The sequence below is a fragment of the Coenobita brevimanus genome, chromosome 109 (assembly GCF_032717465.1).
Source record: "Coenobita brevimanus isolate Jiangsu-jjx chromosome 109, ASM3271746v2, whole genome shotgun sequence".
Taxonomy (NCBI): Eukaryota; Metazoa; Arthropoda; class Malacostraca; order Decapoda; family Coenobitidae; genus Coenobita; species Coenobita brevimanus.
This window is the reverse complement of record NC_137062.1, coordinates 33,981,194-34,007,878: the sequence shown is the minus strand read 5'-3', so window position 1 is coordinate 34,007,878 and position 26,685 is coordinate 33,981,194. Positions and strand designations below refer to the sequence as shown.

Below are 26,685 nucleotides of genomic sequence, written 5' to 3'. Positions count from 1 at the left end.
AATGTAAACAAAAGTAAAGTTATGGTGTTTGAGAGGAATGAAGTCACAGAGTGTGCAGTGAGGTTGGATGGTGAGGATATGGAGAATGTGAGTGCATTCAAGTACTTGGGTAGTGTGATGAGTAAGGATGGAACTTTGGGGGATGAAATACGTGAAAGGGTACAGCAGTGAAGAAAGGTTGTTGGTACACTGAAAGCAGTGTTGAGAAATAGGGAGGTGAGTATGGAAGTTAAGTAGTCAGTGCATGATGGTATTGTGATCCATACCCTGACGTATGGAAGCGAGGCGTGGACATTGCAAGAGGGGAACAAGTCAAGAGTGAGAGCAGTGGAAATGAGTTACTTGAGAGGAGCATGTGGAGTGACGTGGAGGGACAGGTTGACGAATGAAGAAGTGAAGGAACATTGTGGGGTAGATGTGGATGTGGTTGAAAAGATTAGGAGAAATACACTGAGGTGGTTTGGACATGTGGAGAGAATGGAGAATGAAAGACTGACTAAGAGGGTGTATGTAGGTGAGGTGGAGGGAGGGAGAGGGAGGGGTAGACCGAGGATGAGGTGGAGGGATGGAGTTGAGAGGTATATGAGGGAGGGGGGGGGTGAGTTGGGGGAAGGGGAGTCAAATGGTGGGTGACAGAGTGACTTGGAGGCGTTTTGTCTGCGGCCACCCTTTGCGGGATTAGGGCGTCGGGCTATAGATAGATAGATAGAACTGTAGATGAACCATAAATCAAAGTTACACCACTCATGCTGTGTTCTTTTCACCTAGGTATGTCCACAATGCCACAAAATGTTAGGGGAAAAGTTTGGATATAGAATGAATCTTTGTTTCCCCCCTAAAACATACTACAGTACTGTAAAAGTTTAATCCTTTGGCTATTTGGGATTTCTCTGAACACAAAATCATCCAGTGTTAGTCTAGGTACAGTTGCTCAAGTGAACAAGTTGCAAAAACAGGGTGTTAATCCACAGTCGATAGTTTTGTAAGCCTTGGGCCCCTTGGATTGCTCTTTTTTAAAGCCTTAGACTGTTTGGATTTCTCCTAGTGGAACAAAATCTTGTGATGTTACTCCTAAAGAAAATACCCAGCTGCCCCAACCACAGCAAAACCAACCTCTTTCAGTCAGATCATGCATTTGTCATCTTGACCTTCATTAGATCATTTTCTTTTGCTCGTGAGAAACTTTTCAAATTTTAGGCATTAGATATATAATTAGCCAACTCCTTCATTGCTGAGTTGAAACAGCAGAAAATAATATCTGATGGTAGCCTAACTAAAACAGAAAAGACATCATCATAGTAATGGGGCTAAATATGCTGTATGATGGATAAGATAATTGAAAACATTGCTAATAATATCATCTGAAGGGTAGCCTAAGTAAATTGAAATTATGTCATTTTAGTGAAAGGGATAAAGATATGGTAGATAAGTTAAGGTCCTTAATACAGAATCATCATTGGGAGTTAGTGTGATATTTGCACTGATAGTGAACTTCAATTCATTGCTTGGCTTTGAGCAGAGCTTACCCCATAGTTTACATATATTAGAAGGGGAAAAACTAGCAGTTGTGAGAAATTCCTCCACTTTTGAACATGTCATTTCTAGACCCGTATTTGAATAAGTTGGCAAAGAGATTTAATCCTCATTAAGCTACCTTTGTATTTATTTATTTTCTTATAAAGCCCACAATAAAAAAAAAAAAAAAAAAAAAAAAAAAAAAAAAAATACACAGTAAACTTCCTTTGCTACTGACAAACCTGATATACAGTACATGTACTAGTTTCCCTCACTGTACAGTACCATTTGTTTGGAAAAAGTTTTGATATTTAAAGAACTCATCACTGCTGACAAGGAGGATTACCTGTGCTGCTCTCAGAGTTGTGCAGAAGTGTTTATATTCTGTGTTTTCACACTTTGTGTGTGGGAGAAAAATAAGTTGATATTCATATTCTCTCTGCTTTCTCCAGTGCCATCCATTGAAATGTACTATCACAATCAAATGTTTGCCAGCACTTCCCACTAGCTGTTGCAGTGGAAGGTGTTAAAACTTGTCATAGCATTATGCAATAAAGAATGCTACTAATTAGGATGAGAAGGAAAGATAATATATTTATGTTTTAGGAGAAGCAAGAAATGTGGAAGGCAGAGAACAGTATGAGTAATAGAAGGAAGGATATTACTGTATCTTATGATTAAGGAGGAATGAGAAATATAGAAGGCAGGTTACAATGCTGGCAGAAGACTGTCAGCAAACTTTAGTTTATGTTGGTACAGTAAACAGCCTCATACATACATCATGATGTTCCATCTAAACTTCTTGCTTATTGTGGTGCAGTACAAGATCTGGTAAATTTTTAAGCGATGAATCTTGCGTATGAACAAAGACTTTTAGCACATTCTATGCTAATAATATAGTAAAATCTAATATTAAGTTTAGTGATACTGTATATACAGTGCAGAGTAGAATGGCACTGATTATTTTTACCCCAGACTTGAGTGAGTTATATGAATTACCCAAATGATCTGTACCTGTTGACATGTAGGTTGTAATTCCCTGTAGTGTTCTTTAGAATTAAGGTTTCATGCAGGATGGAGGAGGGGTGGGGGATTGGTAGGTGTTACAATTACTATTTACCAATTACTTTTTATAATTGGCTAGTGTAGAAAGTTAGCGGAGTTTATTTTATGGCTGCAGTTAAACCATGAAGCTTGGAGGAGGGGATAAATTTGTTGTACAGAAAGTCCTTGTTATATGTCACCTGTTTTAGTCTTTTTTTAGCTAGTTAACCATAAATGTTCAACTGAAAATTTGCCTGTTAAATTTCCATTGCTACCTAGAGAGCTAATTGCCAGTTCCCCCAATTTAAGGTACTACTGTAGTTATGTAGAAAAAGTTGTGATGTTCTTAAGCTGTCCTGGTGTACAGTTAGTCTTCATTTGAAGGTATTGTACTGTATTATCAAGTTGCGGATAAAAACAGATAACACATTTCCTTCATATCAGGTTGCTTGTGATTCAGTATAGAGTTGTTATGGATTATTTATTTATGTGCAGTACTTATTTATTTATTACATTTTTGTTTTATTTATTAACCTTTTTCCTTGAACCCCTCAGTCATGAACCAAAAGTATGTCTCCCTTAGGAGTTGCATTTGCCTGTACACATCCGAAGCTTTGAGTAAGGGTTGACAGTAGTAATATTTTGAACACATCCCTGACACATAACAAGGACTTAGGGCCTCTGCACACATAGGCTGGGGTGGGACAGGGGGGTGTATTTTGGGTGGCACAGGAGACTTCAGAGCACATCTTCCTTAGCTATTTTACTTTACATATTACACCTCAGTATTTTCTTGTATGCTGATTATATCTTTTTAATACGGACTTTTGATTAAGAACATACAAGAGGATATTGAGGTGTGTTTGTAAATTAATTCAGGAAAGGTTGTTGTGACTTGAATGCTACTTAGACTGCAAGGCTGACAGGTTCTTATTAATATGTAAGAGCGGTAAAAGTGTGGTGGTATGACGCAGATCACTCTACAGGTGAGGCTGCAGACTGTGGAGCAGAGGGATGGTGGGAGTGCCAGAGCTAGACTACCGATGGCCAGGCTGCACCAGTGTTCATATTGTCCCTACACCACCACAAACGCAGGCCACCTCAAGAGACATTGTTATAAGCATACTGGGGAAAAGCCATTCTCGTGTCCTTACTGTACTTATAGCTGTACCCATGATACGAACCTTCAGGCCCACATTAGGACTCACACTGGGGAGAAACCTTATAGTTGTACATACTGTCCCTACCGAGCCACACAACGGGCAACTCTAAATGCACACTTGCGAACACATAAGATCCAAACAGCTCTTGATTATCCTGGGTGATATACAAAGTAAGATTATCCAAATAAATAAGTGATAATACCAATGCATTTGATCATTAGTTCCACAGACAGGCATTATGTATCAGTGTTTTATTTTCAGGTAATGCCCCAACACAGATAACATTACAGGCAGTCCTCATATATATAAGTCGTGGAGGTTTTCTAAAATATTGCAGATTTTTCCATAGACTTTATACTGTAAATTTGAGAAACTGGCAGATCTTGTGTTTAAGTGGCATTGGAACTTTGATAGGCAATTTTTCTGTAATTTATGTGGAATAGCAAAAAAGAAATCAAATTGGTTGACTTATAGTGAGGACCTTCTGTACTGTACTTACCATAGTGAACACTTCTTTTCACCATACAGTGAAGGCAGCGAATTCATTTGAAGCTCGTATCAGAAAAGGTTTAGCTGTGATATTGTTTAGTAACTGGCCATTGTGTATGCAGTATATATGTGGAATCACTTGCTTAACAATATAGTGCTGTTATAACTTTCCAGGCTTTACTGTTGCAGAGTTTTGACGGTTAAAAATTAACATGTTTAATATGGAAGCAGTCGTTGCATTTTTACGGAGCCCTTGAGGAAATAGTCTTTATTGTTTATTGTCAGAGGTTTGCTGAAAGTAGTTTTTCAGAAGGGTTCGTTTAAAAGAGCCCCATGAAATGAACACTGCCTTACGTCTAAATGAAACTGTATCCTCGTTTTCCCGCCTTTTCTGTATCAGATGGGATTGAGATGTCAGTACACATATATGGAAGTATTACATGCATTACTGTATTTACAGAACAATAAACCTGCCCCTCAGTAATGTGTGGTTGTGTTGTTTATATCTCCTGTATGGATTCAGAGGATTGAGTGAAAGTGCGTATGTGTTTGGTGAATATTATCGTGATGCACCAAAAATGTATAAACACAAGGTTACATAGCAAAATGCAGTGTAAGGACAGTTTGCTCTCTTGGGATGTTGAAGATGTATACAGATAAAATACTACTTTTGAATTAAATCCCCCCCCTTTCCAATATGCACCATCCCTCCACTCTTCCACCCTTTATTGAGGTCTTGCCTACCCTCTGTTCTGTTTTTGCTTAGTGCTGTTGCTTACATCCCTTCTCTTCATTTTATAGTTTTGTTTCTTCCCTTTCCTCTTCTTTGTGTATCTTTTTCATCTTTCCTACTTCGTCAGAATGAAGCGGTTAAAAAGTTTAGTTTAGAATTGATCTGTCCATACAAGTGCAAGGAAATAGAAATAGTAACAAGTACAGTGCATTTCCCAGAATCTGATATCCTAATTTCCAAAAAATAGCATTTTTCTTAAGGGTTTTTGAGAGTTAAGTGGAAGAAATTGTGGAAAGTATGGTATATTTATTTAAAGAAAAAAATTAGCTTTTAAGGGTCACCCCCATGTTAAGAAAGTGCCACAGTACTTTAAGTCATAGTTACTCAAGGTAGCTAAGCTGGACTCACATGAACCTCCAGCTCTATTCCATTATTTTTTGTGCTGTGACTCTGTCCCCAGAGACAAAATGTTGTCACTGTTTATTGCTGAATTTTTATGCTGAACCAATTAAACCATTAATTTGGAATAATAAATTGTAGCGTGGATGCAATGATTACTGCAGGAAATGACAAGCAGTTGAATGTGTAAGTAGTGTGTAAAATAAAAGCTGGGCTGTGTAAGTTGGTGAAATAAAAACTAATCCTGTACAGTAAGTGTATAAAACAGAAATATTCTGTATATTTGTTTAAAATAAAAGCTAGTCTGTGTAAATGTGTGAAATAAAAAAACAAAAGAAAAGATGGTGTGACTCGCCTCACTCTACAGGTGGGACTGGAAGTGAGGCTGGAAGGACTGAGGAGTGAAGACGCGACAAGGCCCGCACCCAAACTGCACCGGTGTACCATCTGTTCCTACGCCACTAGACACTCCACGCACTTGAAGACACACTACTACACACACACGGGGGAGCGACCGTATTCGTGCTCATACTGTTCGTACACCTGCACCCACTTAACCAACCTGAGGGCTCACGTTCGTAGGCACACGGGAGAAAAGCCCTTCGCCTGCACCGTCTGCCCATACCGAGCCACTCAGAAGTCAAGCTTGAAAACTCATATGCTCAAACACAGGAACCTTATACCATAGATGTCTTGCAGAGTTAAGGCTAATAACACAGAATGTAGATATTTTGTTAAGTGTAGGTGCTGTTGCAGGAGCTGGTGAACTGAATTTTCTCACATACTGTGACATCTTTTTTTTAGAAACTTTAGGTTCAAACACAGGAGCCTAGTACTGTGAAAATATTGATTAATTTAATTGTCATATTCCAGGTGGCTTTGGAGATTGTTATAGCACTTATCCCTTGCCGATTTATTCTGCACCTTGCACCTTAATGTCCTCTTGTATAACCACTGTTGATGTCAGTGTCCTGGTATTAAAACATTGTACTGTACAGTAATTGGCATGCAGGAGAATGATGGTTATGGGGAGTAATGTGGAAAAGATATTGTAAAGGAGGAGGTGCCATGAAATCTTACTTTGTCACTTTGAATACCTGTAGGATCATTTAGGTTCCATAACACCCGAATACCAGTATCACAGATGACTTGTTTCGTTTGGGTGCTGTTGAAAGAGTCGAGTTTTCCTGTCTTGATCCTTATGTTGTGCAGGCTTCTTGAGTTTATTTTTGCTGCCTCCGGACTGTTATGATCAGCTTGGAAAAAGAACTCTGATATTGAGGAAATTAAGAGCTGTTGTTTTGAATCCCCTCACCACAAGAGGTACACCATGTTTGGCAGTAGGAACAAAAAAATGAAGTTACTCTTGATATTGGGAATGAAGTCCTAATATATAGTTTGTGCTGGTGTGATATTGGAGTGAATTTTGTTGTAGCAACTTTTGTATTGCCAGTACTGTGTTACGATGCAGTTAAGATTAAGAATCCTTTGGAAGGATTTCAGTCACAAAGTTATAAGCTACAAGGAAATATCATCACTGCAATGTGCAACTTCAGCATGTAGTTTTTGTTGCCCTAGAGATTTTGTAATGCCTTCTCCTCAGCAACTTCTGTCTATCTATCTGTTGCCAGATGCCTTAATCCCTTATACGGGGTGGCCACAAACAAATCGCCTCCACGTCACCTTTTCTCCTGCCATTTCACTGCCCTGCTCCCAATTCACACAGCCCTCTCTCATATACCTCTCAACTCCATCTCATCCTTGGCCTTCCCCTCCCACTCTCCCCCTCATTCACATACACTCTCCTCGTCAGTCTCACTCTCCAGCCTCTCCACATGGCCAAACCACCTCAGTGTGTTCCTCCTAATGCTTCCTATCACATCCACATCACAATGCTCCATTATATCCCCATTTGTCAGCCTGTCTCTCCATGTGACTCCACATGCTCCTTTCAAGTAACTCATTTCCACTGCTCTCACTCTTTACTTGTGTCCTTCCAACAACGTCCAAGCTTCACTTCCATACGTTAGAGCTGGTATCATAATACTGTCATGTAATAACTTTTTCACTTCCATGCTCACTTCCCTGTTTCTTATCACTGCCTTCAAGGAACCAGCAACCTTACTTCCTTGTTGTACCCTTTCAAGCACTTCATCCTCCAAACTTCCATCCTTACTCATATCACCACCCAAGTACTTAAACGTACTCACATTTTCCATTTCCTCATCACCCAACCTCACTGTACATTCACTGACTTCACCTCTCTGGAAGACAATAACTTTACTCTTCCCTACATTCACCTTTAAATTCCGTTTCTTACACACTCTCCCAAACTCATCTACCAAGCCTTGCAGCATCTTCTTTGTCTTCACTTAACAACACAGTACAGTATCTGCAAACAACAGTACAGGGAGTTTCCAGACACTGCCCTCTCTCATTAGGGCCACTCCAACTTCCATAGTCCTGCCTTGTATCTCTTTTATAACCCCATCCATATACAGATTGAACAACCATGGGGACATGACACATCCCTGTTTCAACCCAACCTTCAAATAGAAAAGCACACTCAGTTCACCATCCACACGCACTGTAGCCTTAGCACCATCACACATACTCTTCACAGCATTCAACAACTTCCCATCTACTCCATATATTATTAATGCTTTCCACAATCCTTGTCTATCCACCCTGTCATATGCTTTCTTCAAATCCATGAAGGCCGGATACAACTTCTTTCCCTTCTCTAGACACTTGTCCACTAAAGATCTAAGAATGCATATCTGATCTACACAACCTCTTCCCTTCCTAAAGCCTCCCTGTTCTTCTCCAACTAATTCCTCTGTTATTTCCCTAACTCTGTCAATAAGTATCCTGCCGTATACTTTTCCTATTACACTAAGAAGACAAATGCCATTATGATTACCACACACTTCTTTTTCCCCTTTCCCTTTGTACAAGAGAATAATTATACCTGACTTCCAATCCTCCGGGACTCTACCTTTCTCCCAGGCCAGTCTGCACATCTTCCACATCCATTCTACTACTATTCTCTCCCCCATGCTTCATCATATCACCACAAACTCCATCGGTTTCTGGGGCTTTCCCTATTTTGACTTTCTTCATTGTTCCACAACTTCCATCCTACTGATTTCTTCCTGTCTTCTCACCTCCCTCCTTCTTCCAGCCATTCCCCAGCCACTTATACTCGCATTACTTACATTCTTTGTGTAAGTAATGCAGCATCTTAATCTGCATATTTCACATCAGTATCCTCTTGCATGCTGGTACAGGCTTTGGCAATATTAAAACAGTGTAAGTGAGATACAAGAGAATGTTAAGTCTCTTCAGCAGAAGGCATTGCTAAGGAAATGATGGTATGAAAACTTCCCATACTACATGGAATATGGCCGTCATTATCATATACAGATCAGTTGTAGATATATGGTTAGGTTGATGGTACTGTGATGGAAGATTATAGGGTTTAGCAGGTGCCACTGCACTGATGCAGAACTACTTATGCATAGATAGTCCTGTTATTTTTTAGTTATGAGATTTGATCACTAGTGAATTCTTCGGAACTGGTGCTCTTGAGAAGCAAAAAATTAGCAGTTATTACTTAATACCGGTATTTATATTGTTAGGTTAATGAGATTCTCTGTGTTAGGTGGGAGAATCAGTCAGTATGGTAATTGACATCTGGGTTTCATTATTTTAAAAGGTTGACCAAGCAGTATACTGGACTGCATTTATTTCAAAATGAACCCATTGAATCCGAGTGACATCCTCTTTAGCTTATTCTTACTGGTTCGAGATTATTTTATTTTGCTTATGAAAGGCCTTGAATAATGAGAGGGTTTGTTAAAGTAACCCCTCAGTTCTGAAAAATCTACTAAGCTGAGGAAAATTATTAGGAGATTGGAAGATTGAAATTAAAATGGTGTATGTGAACTGAATGGATTAAATTTTATTTATTTTTAGACGTACGAGTTTAATGGTTAATTCCTGATATACATGAATAATAAAGATTATAAGATTTAATTTCATTTGTCTTGGAATACTTCTGGTTGATTTCCTCTTCTGATCCTTTGGGCCTCAAATGCTGTACCTGTGTCGACATGCTTTGGGAAATTTTCAAATCATTATACTGTATACTTTGAGTAGTGGTGCTAGTAGTCGTGACCCCAGGCTTATCTGACTGTGAACCCAGTGAACTTCAGGCTGAAAGTACCCTTTTACAGTTCACCAACTCTTTTGTGGAGGATAGGGAAGGAAATGAGGAACATTATACATTCGGGATTGAGGAACATTTGTACAGTCAGGCAGCAGCAGTGCCACCCAGTCGTATCAGTGCAACTGTGTGAAGGTGCCCCTCTCTAGCATCATATGCAGTACTTTGGGTAATTTTGTGTGTCGTACAGTTGCAGACGTGAATCTTGCTACACTTTTAAATCATGTAAATTTGGAATCCCTTAACAAAATGTTCTGAACAGTTTGGCCCTGAAAGTTTCATTACAATTAGTCCTTGTTTGTAGTTGTTTCAATTATTAAAGCATTGATGAATTAATAATTTTTCTTCATTGAGAGTTGCTCATGATTCATTTTAAAATTTGGAAGTTTTTTGATGAACCAGAAGTTTGTCTCTTTGTTTCACCTAAAGCATCATTTTGCCTGCTAACTTACTGGATTTTAAGCAAAGGCTGACTTGATAGTATTTTAAAAGTAATTTTTTCTTTGTTGTTATTTAATGAAGTGAATTAATACTTGTCTTTAGCCATTGTTTTATTTTTAATGCAGTGTGTGAATATTCATCATTGCTCACTGCTTAATGAGTAAATTAGTATTCATGTCTGCAAGTGTACTGTACATTGATTGCTATATGTTGTGTAAGATGCTGTATTTTGTGTGAAATAAGAAAAGTATGATGAGCATCACCCAACAGGTGATGCTGGAGGGTGTCGGTGAGAGGGCTGGTGATAGAGGTGCATCAAGAGCCTCCCAGTTTGATAGAGGTCCTACAAGAGCCTCCCAGTTACTTGGTACGGCCAAGATGCTGCAATGCTCCCAATGTTCCTACTGCACCACAAATGCAAGCCATCTTAAGACTCACTATTATAGGCATACAGGAGAGAAGCCTTTTTCCTGCCCATATTGCCCTTATAGTTGTAATCAGAAGACAAACCTGCGAGCCCACATCCGCAGACATACTGGAGAAAAACCTTATGCCTGCATGTATTGTTCCTATCGTACTGGACAGAAGTCTAACTTGAATTCACATCTCCATACACACAAGTTAAATCAGCATGCAAAATAGTCTAAAATATTAAGTGATGATAATCATGTACAGTTCCATTTGTTATCTTGCTCTTGCTAAGTTTTCATAGTGTTACAGTGTATATTTTTTAGTAATTATGGCTTCACAAACGTAGATAAACATTTCTAACCAGCATTTTTGTTTTTTTCTTGGACATCGTTATATTTTGAAAGAAATACTCTATTAGTGTAAATGTTTAGCATGAATGACAGTACTGTGATAATGGACTCAGAATATATGTTTGAATATACAGTACAGACATGAGGCCTGTAATAAATTGTCCTTCCCCGGGAAGAAAATTATGAAGAAATCTATAGTCAGGAATGATGAGTTTTAGATGAAAGAATGCACATAGATTGGAAGACTGGAAGCCCTAATGAGGAAAGAGGTATGAATTGATTACCTGTGTAAATTTTAATCTGAAAACCAGTTATTTTGGCACTGAACAGCTGAAGAGAGAATTTTTAAGTGAAGTGACCAATGCATGTCAGCAGAAATGTGGTGCAGCCCTGCAATAAAGAGACTGACGGTAGTTTGAAAGAAGAAAAGGTAATGGGATAAAATGCCTTTGTTTTGTATGGTGTTGAAGAAAGCAGTGTGCTTTATTGCATTCTAACCCTTTCATGTTGATGACGTATTTTGTATGTCATTCTTGGTGTATGAGATACCAGGCTATAACCCTGAACTGAACAGAATTGTTTGGCAGCAACAAGAATAGCGAGGTGTCACTGGATTTGATATGTGAGTAACAAAGTCCCCTGCTTATTGTAATGAGAAGAAGTAGAGAAACCCGGTGCATCCAACAAAAGTAATATCTTCAGTAAAAATTGGTATAGATTAGAAATTATTGCAAGATTTGTAGGCAAATTACCACCTAGTGGATGAAGTCTGGAAACATTTCAGTCAGGAATTATTGTTGCATACATATGGTAATTGTATCCTGAATACAGTAATAACAGTTCGAAAATTATCTTGCTGTAGGAGGTATAACAGGGCATGACTTGTCTCTTAATATTTCATTACTACTTATAAAGCTGATTTTCCCAGTGTCTTCCAGTTTAGAGTACTATAGTGCTTTTACTCTAGCCTGGCCTAAAATTGCTGCCTCTCCATCTTCGTTGCTCAGTTGTGACAATAGTTTTATGATAATATCTGATGCTAATCCTGGAGAGTTGCTGTGGAAAGGATGTAGGATCGTGGTATTGTTTTTCCCCTTCCTCCTTTTCTTTTATGCCTCGAGGTTATGTGAAGTAAGTTCCAAAAGGATGAAAATATGGGCCAAGTAGAGGAGAGAGACCTATAATTGCATGGGGGAAAAAATGTGATATTTTAGAATGCATCCATAACATATGGCGAGGACTTTATATGATCATTCATTGGGGTTGTTGTACAAGTGAATCACCCTTTTTAATGCACACCTCCACATCAGTGCTGGTTTATAATCTGGGTATGCTCTCAGTAAAACGAAGTTACATTTTATGCTTGCTGTGCCCAGATGATGTTACCCAGATGAGGGGAGGCTTGTTTAAGGAAGGGATTATTGAAGGCTATATCCAACTTCATCAAATTGAAAATATTGTATTGAAGGGGTTAATGAAGACTGTACCTAACCTCTGCAGTTTACAGTCTCACCAGACATAATCATCTGGTGGTACTGAGAGTATAAAAGATGCTGATTTAACTGAAATGTTTAAGTATCTACAGAAGAATACAGTATAATTATTCAAATAAAATAGATAATCAGTGATGTTCATGGTATTGGCTGAGAGAGAAGTAACAAAAACAGAATAAATTATTGTACATTACTTTACCAGAGTTTCAAATAGTTTATAATACCTGTACCTCAAAGCTTAATTGTATATACTTTATACATTATATCTGTACAGTAATTGTTGGATGACATAACTGTATATATATTTCATTCTGTAAAGGCCTCATATATTTTTACTTACCCCATATCCTGTCACACTTCCATATACCAGTAAGATTATATAGAACAGTATAAGAAGCTGATGTTTCCTCCCCCTTTTTTTTTTTTTTTTTTTTTTTTTTTTAAGAAGAAGAAGAAAGTGGCATGTTTATGCTTTTTCGCACATTTTATATAGTACGTGTTGAAAAAATACCAATGCAACTGTTTTTTAGGTATGGAAAAAAATTGAAAGTTATTTTTTTTTTTCTTTCTATTTATTTACTTACAAAGCAAAATGTCAGAGCGATACTGTTTTACACAAAAATAAATTGGTAAAATGATAGTCCTAATTACATGATCAGCTACGAGGTTGTTATGATAAAGAGCAGTGTTAACTTTTATGGTTTTAAAAGGTTCTGAAAAACTGATACGTTTTTTATTATTCCTTTGTCTCTTTAATGTGAGTTGGTTGGCAGTAGGCCATCATCAGCCCTAGGAGATCATACCAGGAGAATGGCATGTGGAAGGGTGGATGAGGTGGAAGAATGGAGTGGAGAGATATATGAATGAGAATGGTGTGGGATGGAGAGAGGGCTGCTTGATGGTGGAGGGCAGGGCAGAGTGGAGGTGATTTATTCATGGTCATACATAGATAGGTGTTTGAATCCATACAGTTAAATGCCAACACAACCATCAGTCTGGGGCAGCGAACCTAACCTTAAATACACAGTCCCGGAATACTATTATATTTACAGTAAAAGTCGTGCTACCCATTTTTACAATTTTTGTTTCGTTAAGGGAACTCTCTCTCTCTCTCTCTCTCTCTCTCTCTCTCTCTCTCTCTCTCGTTCATGGTCACACCTCACAATTTTATATATTGGCTGATTGACCTGAAACAACCATTCAATCTCTGGGCCTGGAATCTTGACACTCCTATCTTTTTAGTCTTTTTAAGATAACTCAGCTCAAAAAGTGTAAAAAGATGGGAACAGACTCATCACAAGACAGTTACGGAACCTGGAGATGCCTGAACAACCACCTAGATAAAGACGCACATACTGTTTGGCTTCAAGTTCAGTTATGGTATGGGGCAAGTTTGATTAACATGCGCTTTAGCATATTATACGTGTATTGAAAACAATGGCTCTTGTTTAGTCTATAAAGAAATGCTATACCTGAAACAATTTTTTTTTTTTTTTTTTTTTTTTTTTTTTTTTTTTTTTTTAAATATTGCCTCTAGTGATCTTTACATTTTTACAGCTTTCAAAAGCAGCACTGTATGTAATATGCTGGTACTGGTATTTGGTTAAGCTGTCAGGTTACAGAAAGCCAAAAGCTGACTTATAGCCATTTCAGTTACAGTATGTGGATTTGTTAGAGGAGGTTTACCTTTTGTGAGTATAAAACATGTGATATTAGCCAGAGTGAAATACTGTACATTAATTGTCGTGTAGGTGAAAAAGAATTATAGGTTCGCGTGATTTTGATTGATTATTTGGAGATAAAGGCTTCCCATTATTGCTGTTTTATTACTTTTGAAATATATTTTTCAAAATAGTAACCCATACTTGTTCCTTATGTGTCAGGAAGTGGGTTGGCAAAGGGTTAGTGCCCCTCCCCATAAAACAACCAGCTCAAAGACAAATGACCACCTCATATGGGATTGTGGTGTCTGGCTATAGATAGACAGATAGATAGAAAATTGGTAGGTTATGTTGGTAACATTGATATCATCGTGAAAATATGCCAAAGATCATATCATGTGCACTTAGAATTTGTTTTGGTTTTATTAAAAATGGGGAGGTGGAATGCTTAGGAAGATCCCCCCCCCCTCCCCTGCAGTAAGGGAGTTAATGAAGACAATGTCTGATCCTTCCAGTTCAAAAAGTTTCCTGTAAACTGAATGAATTCATCTTGAGATAGCAAGAATATATCATTATATTAAAGGGGTTAGTGCAAGGTGTAGTCGTAGTCTACCTGAAATTTTGGGACATCAGGAGAGGAATAGATTTTGGTCAGACCCAGAGAGAGGGTATGTCTTCACCTGCATGGTTCTGTTGGCTGTCATTATATTTTTCTTTTTCTCATTTTCTCTCCATCACCCTTTGTAACTCATCAGCCAACAGTTGTCATTTCGTGCAAACATAGTACACACGTGGATAGACACCTTAATTAATGCACAATACAGTACATACTATGCTTCATACTTTCAAGGTGCTTTCCTAGCTGATAACTTTATTTTGTAGTTTAATGAAAATTTATAATAAATCATGTTGAAGTAATCTTACTGAATGAAAATTTATTCCTAATTAATCAAGCCGAGGAATTGGGAATGCTCACCATCCACTCACTCGATGTAATGCTGTGGGTGTCTGCCCTTTCCTCTTGTCCTTCCTTCCTCATTCGTTCATTCCTTCGTTCTTTCCACTTCCTTCTGCCTACAGGTGACTTTACACTCCCTTGTCTGTCTTTCTTTCCTTCATTCTTTCCCCTTCCTTCTGCCCATGGGTGACTCTACACTGAGTGACAAGCCAAATGGTTTCCTGTACACCAGGAAACCATTTACTACACTGGGTCTATCTATCTATCTATTGCCAGATGCCTCAATCCCGTACAGGGTGGCCACAAACAAATCGCCTCCACATTGCCCTGTCTCCCTCCATTTCACTGCCCTGCTCCCAACTCACACCTCCCTCTCTCATATACCTCTTCACTACATCCCTCCATCTCATCCTCAGCCTCCCCCTCCCTCTCCCCCCCTTCACCTCACTTGCATACACTTTCCTTGTCAGTCTCTCACCCTCCATCCTCTCCACATGGCCAAACCACCTCAGTGTGTTCTTCCTAATGCCTCCTATCACATCCACACCCACACCACAATGCTTCTTTATATCCTCATTTGTCAGCCTGTCTCTCCATGTGACTCCACAGGCTTCTCTTAAATAACTCATTTCCACTGCTCTCACTCTTGACTTGTGTCCTTCCAACAATGTCCAAGCTTCACTTCCATGCATTACAGTTGGTATCATAGTACTGTGATGTAGTAACTTTTTCACTTCCATGCTCGCTGGGTGGTAACCATATAACCAAATTATGGCACCTGGTGGCTTAGTGGGTAATTAAGGCACTCTGATTGGATTGAGCCTGTGTAGGTTTATATCCAAGGGGTGGTTGGGGTTTATTTCTCGCGTATTGCCACTCAGGGATGTAGGAGGCTGGTCACTCTCATCTTAAATGTCAGGACCAACTTGCCAAACCCCGGGCTTGTCCGCTTCTTAAGGGGCAACATAGGATTGGATAATGGATGGATGGATGGAGGAATTACTTATCTTTGGAAAAGTTACTGTATTATTAGGGAGATTGAACATTGTCAGCCCAGAATGGACCATTATGCGAGAGGAGGGTTCAGGTTGAATCAGAACTGTTGCATCTTCTAAAGAACAACTTTTCCAGATGTGGATAGAGTTCTTTTGTTTGAACAGTTAATGACAATTTGATATAAAAACATAAAAAATGTCAAATTAAGTGTATATTAGGTACATGGTATCAAGGTAAATGATAGTTTGTGATCAAAAGTCTGCTAAGGCTTATACATTTATTACAAAGTAAGATGAAGCCTCCTCCGCAGGTGGAGCGGGAGAGTAACTCTCAGTGGCCTGATGAGAGAACGTCCACTGGAGAATGGCAGGACCTTACTTCTGTCGGCAAGGTGCATCAGTGTCCCCACTGTACCTACAACACAGCTAGCATTCAGACACTCAAGAGACACGTGTTTAGGCATACTGGAGAGAAGCCATTTTCTTGCCCTTATTGTACATATAAGACAACAAGGAAAGCCCTCTTAAAGGAACACATATACACACACACAGGAGAAAGACCATTTTACTGTCCCTACTGCTCGTACAAATCCTCCCACAAAAGTATCCTTAAGGCCCACATCCGCACACACACAGGCGAAAAACCATATGCCTGTCTATTTTGCCCGTATCGAGCCACTCAAAAGTCCTCTCTGAATACTCACTTGTTAAAGCATAAGGTAGATGATCAGTCACTCTAACATCTGTTCAGTTGAGGTAAACCATTATATTAGGCTTCTTGTATTCATTGTTGCCTGATAGATTAATACATTACTTACATTTAGCATGCTTTGTTGCACTCTTGTATACATCAGTTTTAATTTTTTGCTTTTAAGTTTATTTTTAGCCTTAATAGGTAACTTTCTGATTGTTTCAGAGCTGTTGCTAATTACTTTCACCAAGAATGGTTTCTTTTACAATAGGTCTACATGTAGTTTGTCATGCTTATGTTTTGAAGTTTACGAATTGTGATGAATGATGATGAAGCACCTTTTCCTTCATAAAAAATTCTAAAATGCTTGTTGTTTTATTTTAAAGTCTCATATTCTCCAGAAAGAGGTTAATGAATATATGTTTTCAGTTTATATTATTTTTTCCATATTTAAAAGGAGCAGATTTCATGTGCCTTATTTATTCCAAATAGCCAAAGTCATCATTAATATAATTCTACAAGAAAGATTACCTGAGTAGTTTCAGAAGTGCATGGCCCTCTTGCTTTCTTCAGACGTGTTGTTACCTTGGTCAAAAGTTTGCTGACACTTTCCCTCTGACTGTGGTTATTAAAGGTTGTACATGAAATATTTCTGTATGATTGCAGTATGAAGCACATTATAAAAGAGCATGAAAAGGAAGCAGTAGTTTAGGAAGGAATAAGAAATCTGGATGACTGGATGCAGCATTGGCAGGGGATTGTCAGTGAGCTTTTGTTTGTGATAGTGCATGGTAGACTGCTTTGTCTGTCTCTGTTTCCCATCAGACACTCAGAACAATGGAAGAAACTAAGTGTGTGAATGTGTCATATAACTATCAAATATCTCACTTCCCTGGGCACCCTCTTATTACTTTATTCATGTATAATAGTTTGGAGAATTATAGATGGAAGCTTACTTTTTTTTTAATATCTGAATTGGTCAGGCATTCAAATCAAAGTAAAACTGAAATATACTGTATCTTTGTAATATATCAGCTGCATGGTGTCATTACATGGCTTAATTACCATAGAGTTGATTATGAAATTACATAAAGGTAGAACTCACTTGGTAGCGATAAAAATTACAGTTTGGAAGTCATGATAAGTAATATATTTTTAAACAGAAAATATACTTCATTAAAAGAAAAGAGAGAGAGAGAGCTAAGTTTGTTGTTTGAAGTGGTGCAAGACAGAAATGTGCAAGTGCCAAAGTAAAGAATACCAAATGAAACAGTGGAGGCTTCACACTGTGGGTTTTGCTATCTCATAAATTTTTCCTTAAACAGATGATTGATCTTACACTCTAATTTACAAAGGTGTAAATGACAATACAGTTACAGTAATGAATTAGCTCTTCAGTGCTGCATATTGCTTGCTGCTAGTGTTCATTATAGAGCATTATGTTACTGTACTGTATGTTAATGATCATGATATCATTTCAGAAATAGTGATGGAATTGGTGTTATACGGCATCACTTGTGAATTTGAGTTTTCTTGTGGAAATTTGTTGGCATAACATTTACATATATTACTGTATTCCATGCAGTAATGCTAATACCTATGGGTTATTGTATCATTACACATACAAGCATAACCCAAGTAATCAGTGTTATATACTTATTTATAATAGTCTTTTTTTAATTTAAAAAAAAAAAAAAAGAGGAGGAGGAAGAGGAAGAAAAGAAAAAGAATCAGTCGAAAGAATAATATTTGCTTCCTATTTACAGGCAGTTCTTATAATATTGTGAGTCAGCAATATCCTCAAAATATCAAAAATTTATTCATACAGTTGATATTGTGCATTGGAAGAAATTAATTACTGAACAACAGGCAACAGTTACATTTTAGTCAGCAATATTGCATAATTTACTGTGCATATTATAGCCAAAAAAATCTCAGCAAGGAACATGGACAAGAAAATACAGTAATGCATTTTGTTTACCTCTGTACTACAGTTATTATTATTATTATTATTATTATTATTGTTAATTTGTTATAACTGTTATTATTATATTTATTTGTTTGTCAGTATAAACCATTTTATTCAACTGAAAAAGACACCTCATGCTGTAGAAGTTAATGAAGAGTTTGTCCTCCCCCTTCCCCCAGCATAATGAAATTGTCAGGAAGTAGCAAGAATGAAATATGGAAGACATTTGCCATAGTGAAGGGGTAAACCATGAGAGGAACTAGCATAACCTCCTTCATTACTCACTCATCACTCATGAATCAGTTACAAAATTAGTGTACAATGAGGAAAAAATTATGGAGAGAATTACAGTACACTCTATACAAGCTGCATATAAGCCTAACTCCTTTCACAGCTTCATAGAGCAGGCTGTGGATAATAATAGCATTACTGTTTGCAAAAGAAACAATTGGGGGTCATTGTGTTATATACAGAGCTATGCACCTTGTTGGTGTGGTTCTATATTTACACTGTTCCTTGTTCTTAGACCTTTGGTTGTTAGATTTTACTCCTTCACATAAAATATATTCTGTGTGTCTGTGAAATGTGTCTAAGCATCATGAGTTAATATTAAATTCTCTGCAGGATACTTACAGGAGCATTGGACACATATTTACACTCATGTAGGTGCGGTATTGTGAAGTGATATATGTTTAGTAATGGAAATGTCACTAATATATATATAGTACATGATTTAAGATAATGTCTGGTTGTAGACTTGGTTTTAAATGAATAGAAACTTTAGGAAAGACATTGATATACCAACATAAGCCACTAGTAATGGATAGAGGAACTCTTGTACATCAATGTTTTCACTATGGGCATCATGGTTGGAAGAAAGGATTAATCATAAAAATTTTAATAGACAGTAACATATGTGTCTTGATTACACTGTGCTATTAATTTTTAAATGGAAAAATTACACCAGCTTATGGAAAAGGTGTTGATTCAAAAGATACAGCAGTTTTGGCTTTACTTCAAGGGTTCACATTGAAACTTATGACTAATCAACTTTCACATATTTAGGTATAATACTTCCATTCCCACGGTACTGCACTGCTGTACTGTATATACTGTATCAGCCAACATATTCCTGAGTGATAATGATGGCAACAATCATACACATTACTTTGGCTTTGTTTGCTGCTCTCCTTTTGCTGTCACATTCAGAATTGGCGTGTTTGTTTTTGGTGTCCCCATGAGGTATTTCCCCGCATTTATAGTAAGACGAAGCATCCTCTGCAGGTGGAGTGGGAGACAGATTCTCAAGGAAACGATGGAGGAGTTCCAAGGGAGTGGCAGGTCCCCATCAAGGCACAACAAATCCCCTCCTGTAGCGATCATAAGTCACTCGACCCCAAGAACACAATCCCAATCATTCGAGAGAGACTGTTTTTCTGCACCTATTGTTCCTACAAGGCCACACGCAAGGCACTCCTCCGTGACCACATAAACATTCACACAGGACAGAAACCATACACATGTCCTTACTGCCCATATAGTGCTTGTTGGAAATCGTCTTTGGTGGTCCATGTTCGGACTCACACTGGGGAGAAGCCGTACTCATGTTCCCACTGTCCTTACCAGGCCACGCAGAAGTCATCACTCAATGCTCATTTACAGACACATCGACCAAGTGATCCACAACCACCACAACAACAACCACCTCCACAACCACCACCACAACAACAACAACCTCCACAACTACAACAACCACCTCCACAACCACCACCACCACCCCCACCAACTCCTTAATGTGCTATCATAACCATAGTCACAAAGTCTTGCATTATTTCAAAAATTTTATTGATTGTGATGATCTGGAAAGTTTAATATTAAAGTTCCTGCTTGTCATTACTTATTTATATTTCACAAAGATCTGTGCTTTCTATATTGTATAAAACAAGTACAGACTGTAGTGTATTGTGAACCGTACTAAAATATTAATAATTATAGCCTGAGAACATTGAGTTCTGGAAAATTTTCAATCCAGAAAATATGAGAAATTTGGAAAGGACAGAGTCAGTTGTCCACATGGCTTTGTACAGGTAATACTGAGCCACATCATTCGTTGGCTAAAGAAATGTGAGTAAATGTTGCAGCGGTATTTTTCTTGCCGCAGGAAATGTATTGCAGTCTCTATTTTGTGGTTGTTCGTTCTTCTACTACTCCCCAGTTGACAGTCTTCGTGCATACATGTAAATAAAGGCTTGGTGCTCTGTGCTTAATCCTATAAAAACCGGTGTGTTGTGTACTGCCATGGATAAGGCAGTATTGATCTGCTATAATTTTTCTGGAAATAAGGAACAAAAGATAAGACAATAAAAGATATTAAGTAGCTAGTATGGTACCATGAAGTTATATCAGTATTACAGTTCCCTTCATGAGAGTAGTAAACAGTAGCAATATAATTTCATAACCAGCACTTCAGTAAATCATATAACAGTAGTTGCTTTGCCTAGGTTGCTTGGGGGTGTACAGGTTATTCTTTTTACCCTAGACAGCATAAACTCCTGTTCTTTTAAGATTCATATGGAGAATGAAAGACCGACTAGAAGAGTGTTTGTGATTTGGAGGGGGGGAGGGAGAGACCAGGGATGGAGTGGAGAGATACTGTAAATGAGAAAGCGGGGGGTGGTGAGTTGGAGCTGGGGCAACCAAATGGCAGAGAATCAGGTTACATACAGGTACAGCAATCACCCGCGTGTGAGTCTGGTGATGGATACATTGTTAGATTGATTTTTTTCCCAGCTACTGATCTGTATTTATATTTATCTATATGTCACAAGAGGCCAGCTGTAGCATCAAACTTCCTCAGTGGGAGAATGAATAGTTAGAATCGAATAATCCCCATGCTGGCCTAGGATGAATGAGGAATTAGTGTATTTAGTGACAGCTGTGTGCATGAAAGTGGAAGTTTTGTAAAGGGTATGTTTGGGGGTAATATGGAATTGGCTGTTAGTTTTTATTTATGTATGTATTTATTTATTTATTTATTTATGTAAATTTTTACAGTAGGAAGCTGCTAATTTGACCTAGATAATTCTTAGCTAGGTGATGGTTATATACTGTATACCAGGATGCGAATCCTTGGATTCTTCTGAGGGATTAAAGATAATGGATCTTTTTATAGCCATGTGCTACCCCACTAATTTTAGTTAAGAATATTTATAGGCTGAAAGGAATGTTCTTATTGCTTTTGCATATCTGTTATGCCTTCAGGATGTGGCATATGTTGTACCAGATTTATGGTGATACAGTATTGCATTCAGATTTTTCACATGCCTTCTTCATAATTAATCTGAGACTTATTATTTGTCATAAAGTGCAAATGGTAGGCACATAGTATCATAGATTAGAAGAGGATTCAGTGCATTGATGATATGGATTTCTTTAAGTGTAAATCAGTGTATAATTGATATTTAATGCCTACAATCTGGTGACAACTTGTTCTTTTTATTGTTGCTGTGTCCAGGCAGTTTAATCTAGCTTCAGAGAGACATTTTGAGCTGAATGGGTTGGATGTAGACTTCATTAACTCCTTGAATTCAAGAAGTCTTTCCTAAGTAAGGTCCTTGAGGTAGGGGGGAGGGGGGGAAAAAAGTATGGAGTATAAATAGAGAAAATTAGTGGAGTCATTGTAGGAACGTGAGCACCCATGAAATATAGCCAAGAAGGTCAGAGTCAGTGGTGCATCAGGAAAAGGGCTTTGTTGATGTCCTTAAGTTCTAAAACATTGACAAATTAAACTTTAGATACAAATTTCAGATGACTTTTAGGGTGTGTAGCTTCAGATTTTTTTTTTTTTTAAGTTTCAGAGCTCTTGGACTTTATAAATATTATTTTCTGACTTACTAACAGATCTTGATTTGATGCAGCTATGATATAAACTTGTTGCAGAATTAAGTACAACACTAAAAAACTGTAAAGACTAGGCTGCAGTCTGTCAAAATTCAGCACTTTATCATTGCTTACTTTATCATGGTACAGGTATAGTTTAGTGGAAGTTCTGTTAAATCTGTGTTTAATCATTAAAAAGTGCTTTTGATTTTTTTGTTTTAATCAATGCTTTTAATACAGTATGGAAGGAATTACAATACAAAAGGAAATGACAAATTTAGGCTGGATAATCAGAATCATGTAAGTGTGTATTTGCCGAGGTGAGAATAAAACACAAGTCGTTTAGTGCATAACGCGACAGGACTGCCACGTGTGCTTCTTTTATGTATTATTATTCATTGTCCTAATATCGTATTGCAGTTGCAGTTTAAAGGTACAGTAAAAAGCATTCATGTAAATGGCAGTATGAGTGACATGAAGTAAAATTTGTGTGTGTGTGTGTTGGGGTGGGTACTGAACATGTAGCTTATTTGAAATCATCCTTGAGTCATCCTATTAATATATTGATGGTCTAGTACTATGAGACAGTTAACATTGTAGAATATATGAAACTTACTATAGTAATGCTAAAAACTTATATGAGGATAGAAAGTAAGACAGAGCCTCCTCTGCAGATGGACCAGCAGGCAAACTATGAAGGGACTGATGGGAGGAGTGGAGAAGATTGGCAGGCTCTGACATCGTTCACCGAGCGGCTTCAGTGTTCACACTGCACATTTCAAACCACCAGTGTTGAGGCTCTTAAAAAGCATAACTTGAAGCATACCACAGAGAAGCCCCACTCATGCCCCTACTGTCCATATAAGTCTGCCAGAAAAGGCCTTCTCAAGGAACATATACATACGCACACAGGAGAGAGGCCATATTCCTGCCCATACTGCCCCTATAGTGCTTCACAGAAAAACAACTTGAAGGCGCATGTTCGCAGGCACACGGGTGAAAAGCCATATGGGTGTACTTATTGCCCATATAGAGCAACACAAAAGTCCACATTAAAGGCACATCTAATGACACACAAAGCTAACAATGAATGATATGAAGAGATGAAGTGAATGTATTGTTGTTTTCTTATATAAAGTGCATATGTAGAGTAGTGAATGATAGGAAGAGATAATTTAATGTAGTTCCTGCTTTCAAATACATTTCTCTGCCAAGAAAGATCTATTGTTATGGCACTGAATTTTAATTAGCGGGAAATTATTCACTCAAAGTATTTTATCAGCACTTGCGTCAGAGGTATTTTGACCCAAGATCGATGAACAGAGTATGTAAAATTTTTTACTCAGTTGCTGGAGTCAGCTCAGGATAAGCATATTTACTGTTATTGTGATGCACTGTTTTGGTATTTGGTTTTTGTTGTCTTGATCTGCACAAAGAATGGTTTTAGCTGAACCAGCCATGTTGTCAGGACAGATAAAGTTGATAGGGTTGTTGTTTGTGGATAAATGACTGATTAGTAACAAATTGTGGAAAACAGTTCCAGAGTGATTGTCTAATACTGTATTGCATGAAAGAGTTGATAGAGTGAGATAACAGGGAATGATGTATAATTTTAGCTTTTGTTTAACTCCTAAAGGTCGGTCCCTGTTCCGGAACGTGTCATGGGGACAGAACGTTTAGACATTCTAACGTTCTCAGCCACTGCTCTGCAATAAAACACCACTCATTTTAAAGCTAAAGAGTTTTGAAAAAGTGCTCCCCAGAACTTGCTTCTGTTCTAGCTAAATTATTCAGACTGTGCATACTGTATGTACTTCTTCACTCCCTGATTCTTGAAAAGAAGCCAATATCCACCCAGTTCCGAAGAAAGGAAGTTCCTCTGACCCTTCTGATTACAGACCAATAGTTATCATGTCATCTCTTGGTAAAGTATTGGAAATTGTAATGAATAAGCACATAGTTAAACACCTTGAATCCAACAATTTAATTAGTGAAAGACAATATGATAAGGTCCACTATTAATATATTCAGTCTCGTGACTCATACCATCCATCAGTCGATTGTCCAACATGGAGAAACTCATGCAGTAGCCCTGGATATTTCTAAAGCTTTCAACAGAGTGTGGCATCGTTCCCTGCTGTCCAGACTCCCTTGCTATGGACTAACATCTTTTGTTCCTTTGCTTTCCTCATATCTCATTGACAGAAAGATAAGAGTAAAAGTAGTTCAATTCTGGCTCCAACCCTGTTCCTGGTTCATATTAATGATCTCTTATCTGTCACCCAATATACCATCCATTCATATGCAGATGACTCAACACTTCATAGTTCATTCACACTTAAACACCCAATTCACAAAGTTTGATATCTCTAACTCACAACCCAGTACAGCTGTCTCCATAAATCAAGACTTATCTACAGTCAGTGAATGGGGACAAAACAACCTTGTATCACTTTATGCTTGCAAAACCAAATAGATAGAATTTACCAGGGCTCTTGCTAACTCCCGATGATTGCAAGCCACTTGACTCCTAAGGTTTCAGATTTTCGAACCAAATAAATTTTAGTAACCAAACTGACTACAAGCCATCGGTCTGTTTTTAAACATTCACAGTGGCGACGAGGAAAGACTTAATAATTGATCACAACTTGCTTTTTTGTTCATTTAAGTGATATTTACTTATTTTGTAGTTTACTGGGTTTTGAAGTGGATGTACTTTCTCTTCGCCAAAAGGTGACTTGCATGTAAAATTTGTTCACCGAAGGGAAAAAATACTCGCATTTGCGAGCTGTGGCTCGCCAAACAAGAGCCCTGTTTACTAATAGATATTGCCAGATTCACATATTACCTTCAGTGCTACTAGTATTCCCATCTCCAAAAGTATTGAAATTCTCGTGTCTCACTTAACAGTGCCCTCAGTTGGACCTCTCATGTCAGATCACTTGCTAAAACCACCTCAGAGAAACTTGGATCATTGTACAGGTCCGTAACTTCTTCACTGATGAGCAGTTAGCTATAATTTACAAGTCATGTATGCTTTCAGGTGGAATAGTACTCACCCTTGTGGAATAGATGTGGAGAGCTCTAAAACAACTAGACAAATTTCAGAACAAAGCTGTTAGAATTATTAATAACCTTGCTATTACAAATGAACTACCTCCTCTACAGGTAAAAAGGAATGTTGCCTCCTTTGCATCATTTTATAGATACTTTTATGTCAATTGTTCAAAGTTGCATCCATTGTGCCACCTCTCCACACTTTCCCCTCTGCTACACGGGCATCTGGCAGCGCTTATGATTGGAATGTCACACTGCCATAGTGCAGAACTTCTGCCTATCAGAAACATTTTATTCCCCGAATTGCATCTATTTGGAACTCACTACTCCAGTGTTGTTTCCCCCCAAACTTCAACCTACAGCTGTTCAAGTCCAACTGTTACAGATTTATTATGAATGAAGGACACCAGTAATCTGGTGTATGGATTATTTTTGGTATTCATTTTTCCTTCCTCTGTTCTGTTATTTAAAAGAAAAGAAAAGTTTTATAGTTTTCATAGGAGCAATTTTTGAAAAATCACTGATTTTTGTGAAAACTGCCACTCATGACAGGCAGTTTTATAAACAGTGCTCGACCCCAAGGGGTTAATACTGTCTTTGTTCTTAGATTATGTGTTTCAGTGACCTGTGGCACTGGGCATGTCAGTTAAGGGAAAGAATAGAATGATAGCTGCTGCAAAGGGGTGCCTTCATGAGGGTGGTTTTGTTGTGTGCCGGGTTATACAAATGTCCCTCAACTCCCTTCCTATCCCCTAAAAAGGAGGCTGTTGGACTGCAGAAAGGCAGCTTAACCCTGCAGCCCACTGGGTACAAAGCCAGATGAGCATGGAGCCACAGCAGCAACATTGACTGACATATTGTAGATGTAGTTAACTGAATATAGCATTACATCAGGTTCCTCTGTGTTAATGAATAATACTACCTTATTAACCTTCAAAGCCTGCAAGGAATTATTCCTACATATTGCATATTAAAGATAGATATTCAGCCTGATGTTTGAATAGAATCTGAAGTTAATGTTTCAAATTAGTTGCTGAAGATGAATATTGGTCCTGTGTGTGTGCGTGTGCATGCATTTGTGTGTGCGTGCGTGTGTGTTCATGTGTGCGTGTGTGTGTGTGTGTGTGTGTGTGTGTGTGTGTGTGTGTGTGTGTGTGTGTGTATGTGCATTTGTGTATGTGTCAGCATGCATATACTGTATGCACTTGT

General features: G+C 38.1%; 1 protein-coding gene across 3 annotated transcripts in view; it reads left to right on the top strand.

Moving 5' to 3' along the window:
* LOC145417175 (uncharacterized) overlaps positions 1-26,685 on the top strand; it is a 115,423-nt gene that overhangs the window by 73,407 nt on the left and 15,331 nt on the right. The window contains exon 6 of one of the 3 annotated variants that reach the window (XM_080285952.1): positions 16,192-16,900. The exons of the other annotated variants lie outside the window; for them this stretch is intronic. Coding sequence (XP_080142078.1) covers positions 16,192-16,620 — 429 coding nt within the window. The 3' untranslated portion in view covers positions 16,621-16,900. Of the gene's footprint in view, positions 1-16,191; positions 16,901-26,685 lie in introns of those variants that run through there. 3 annotated transcript variants of the gene reach the window in all.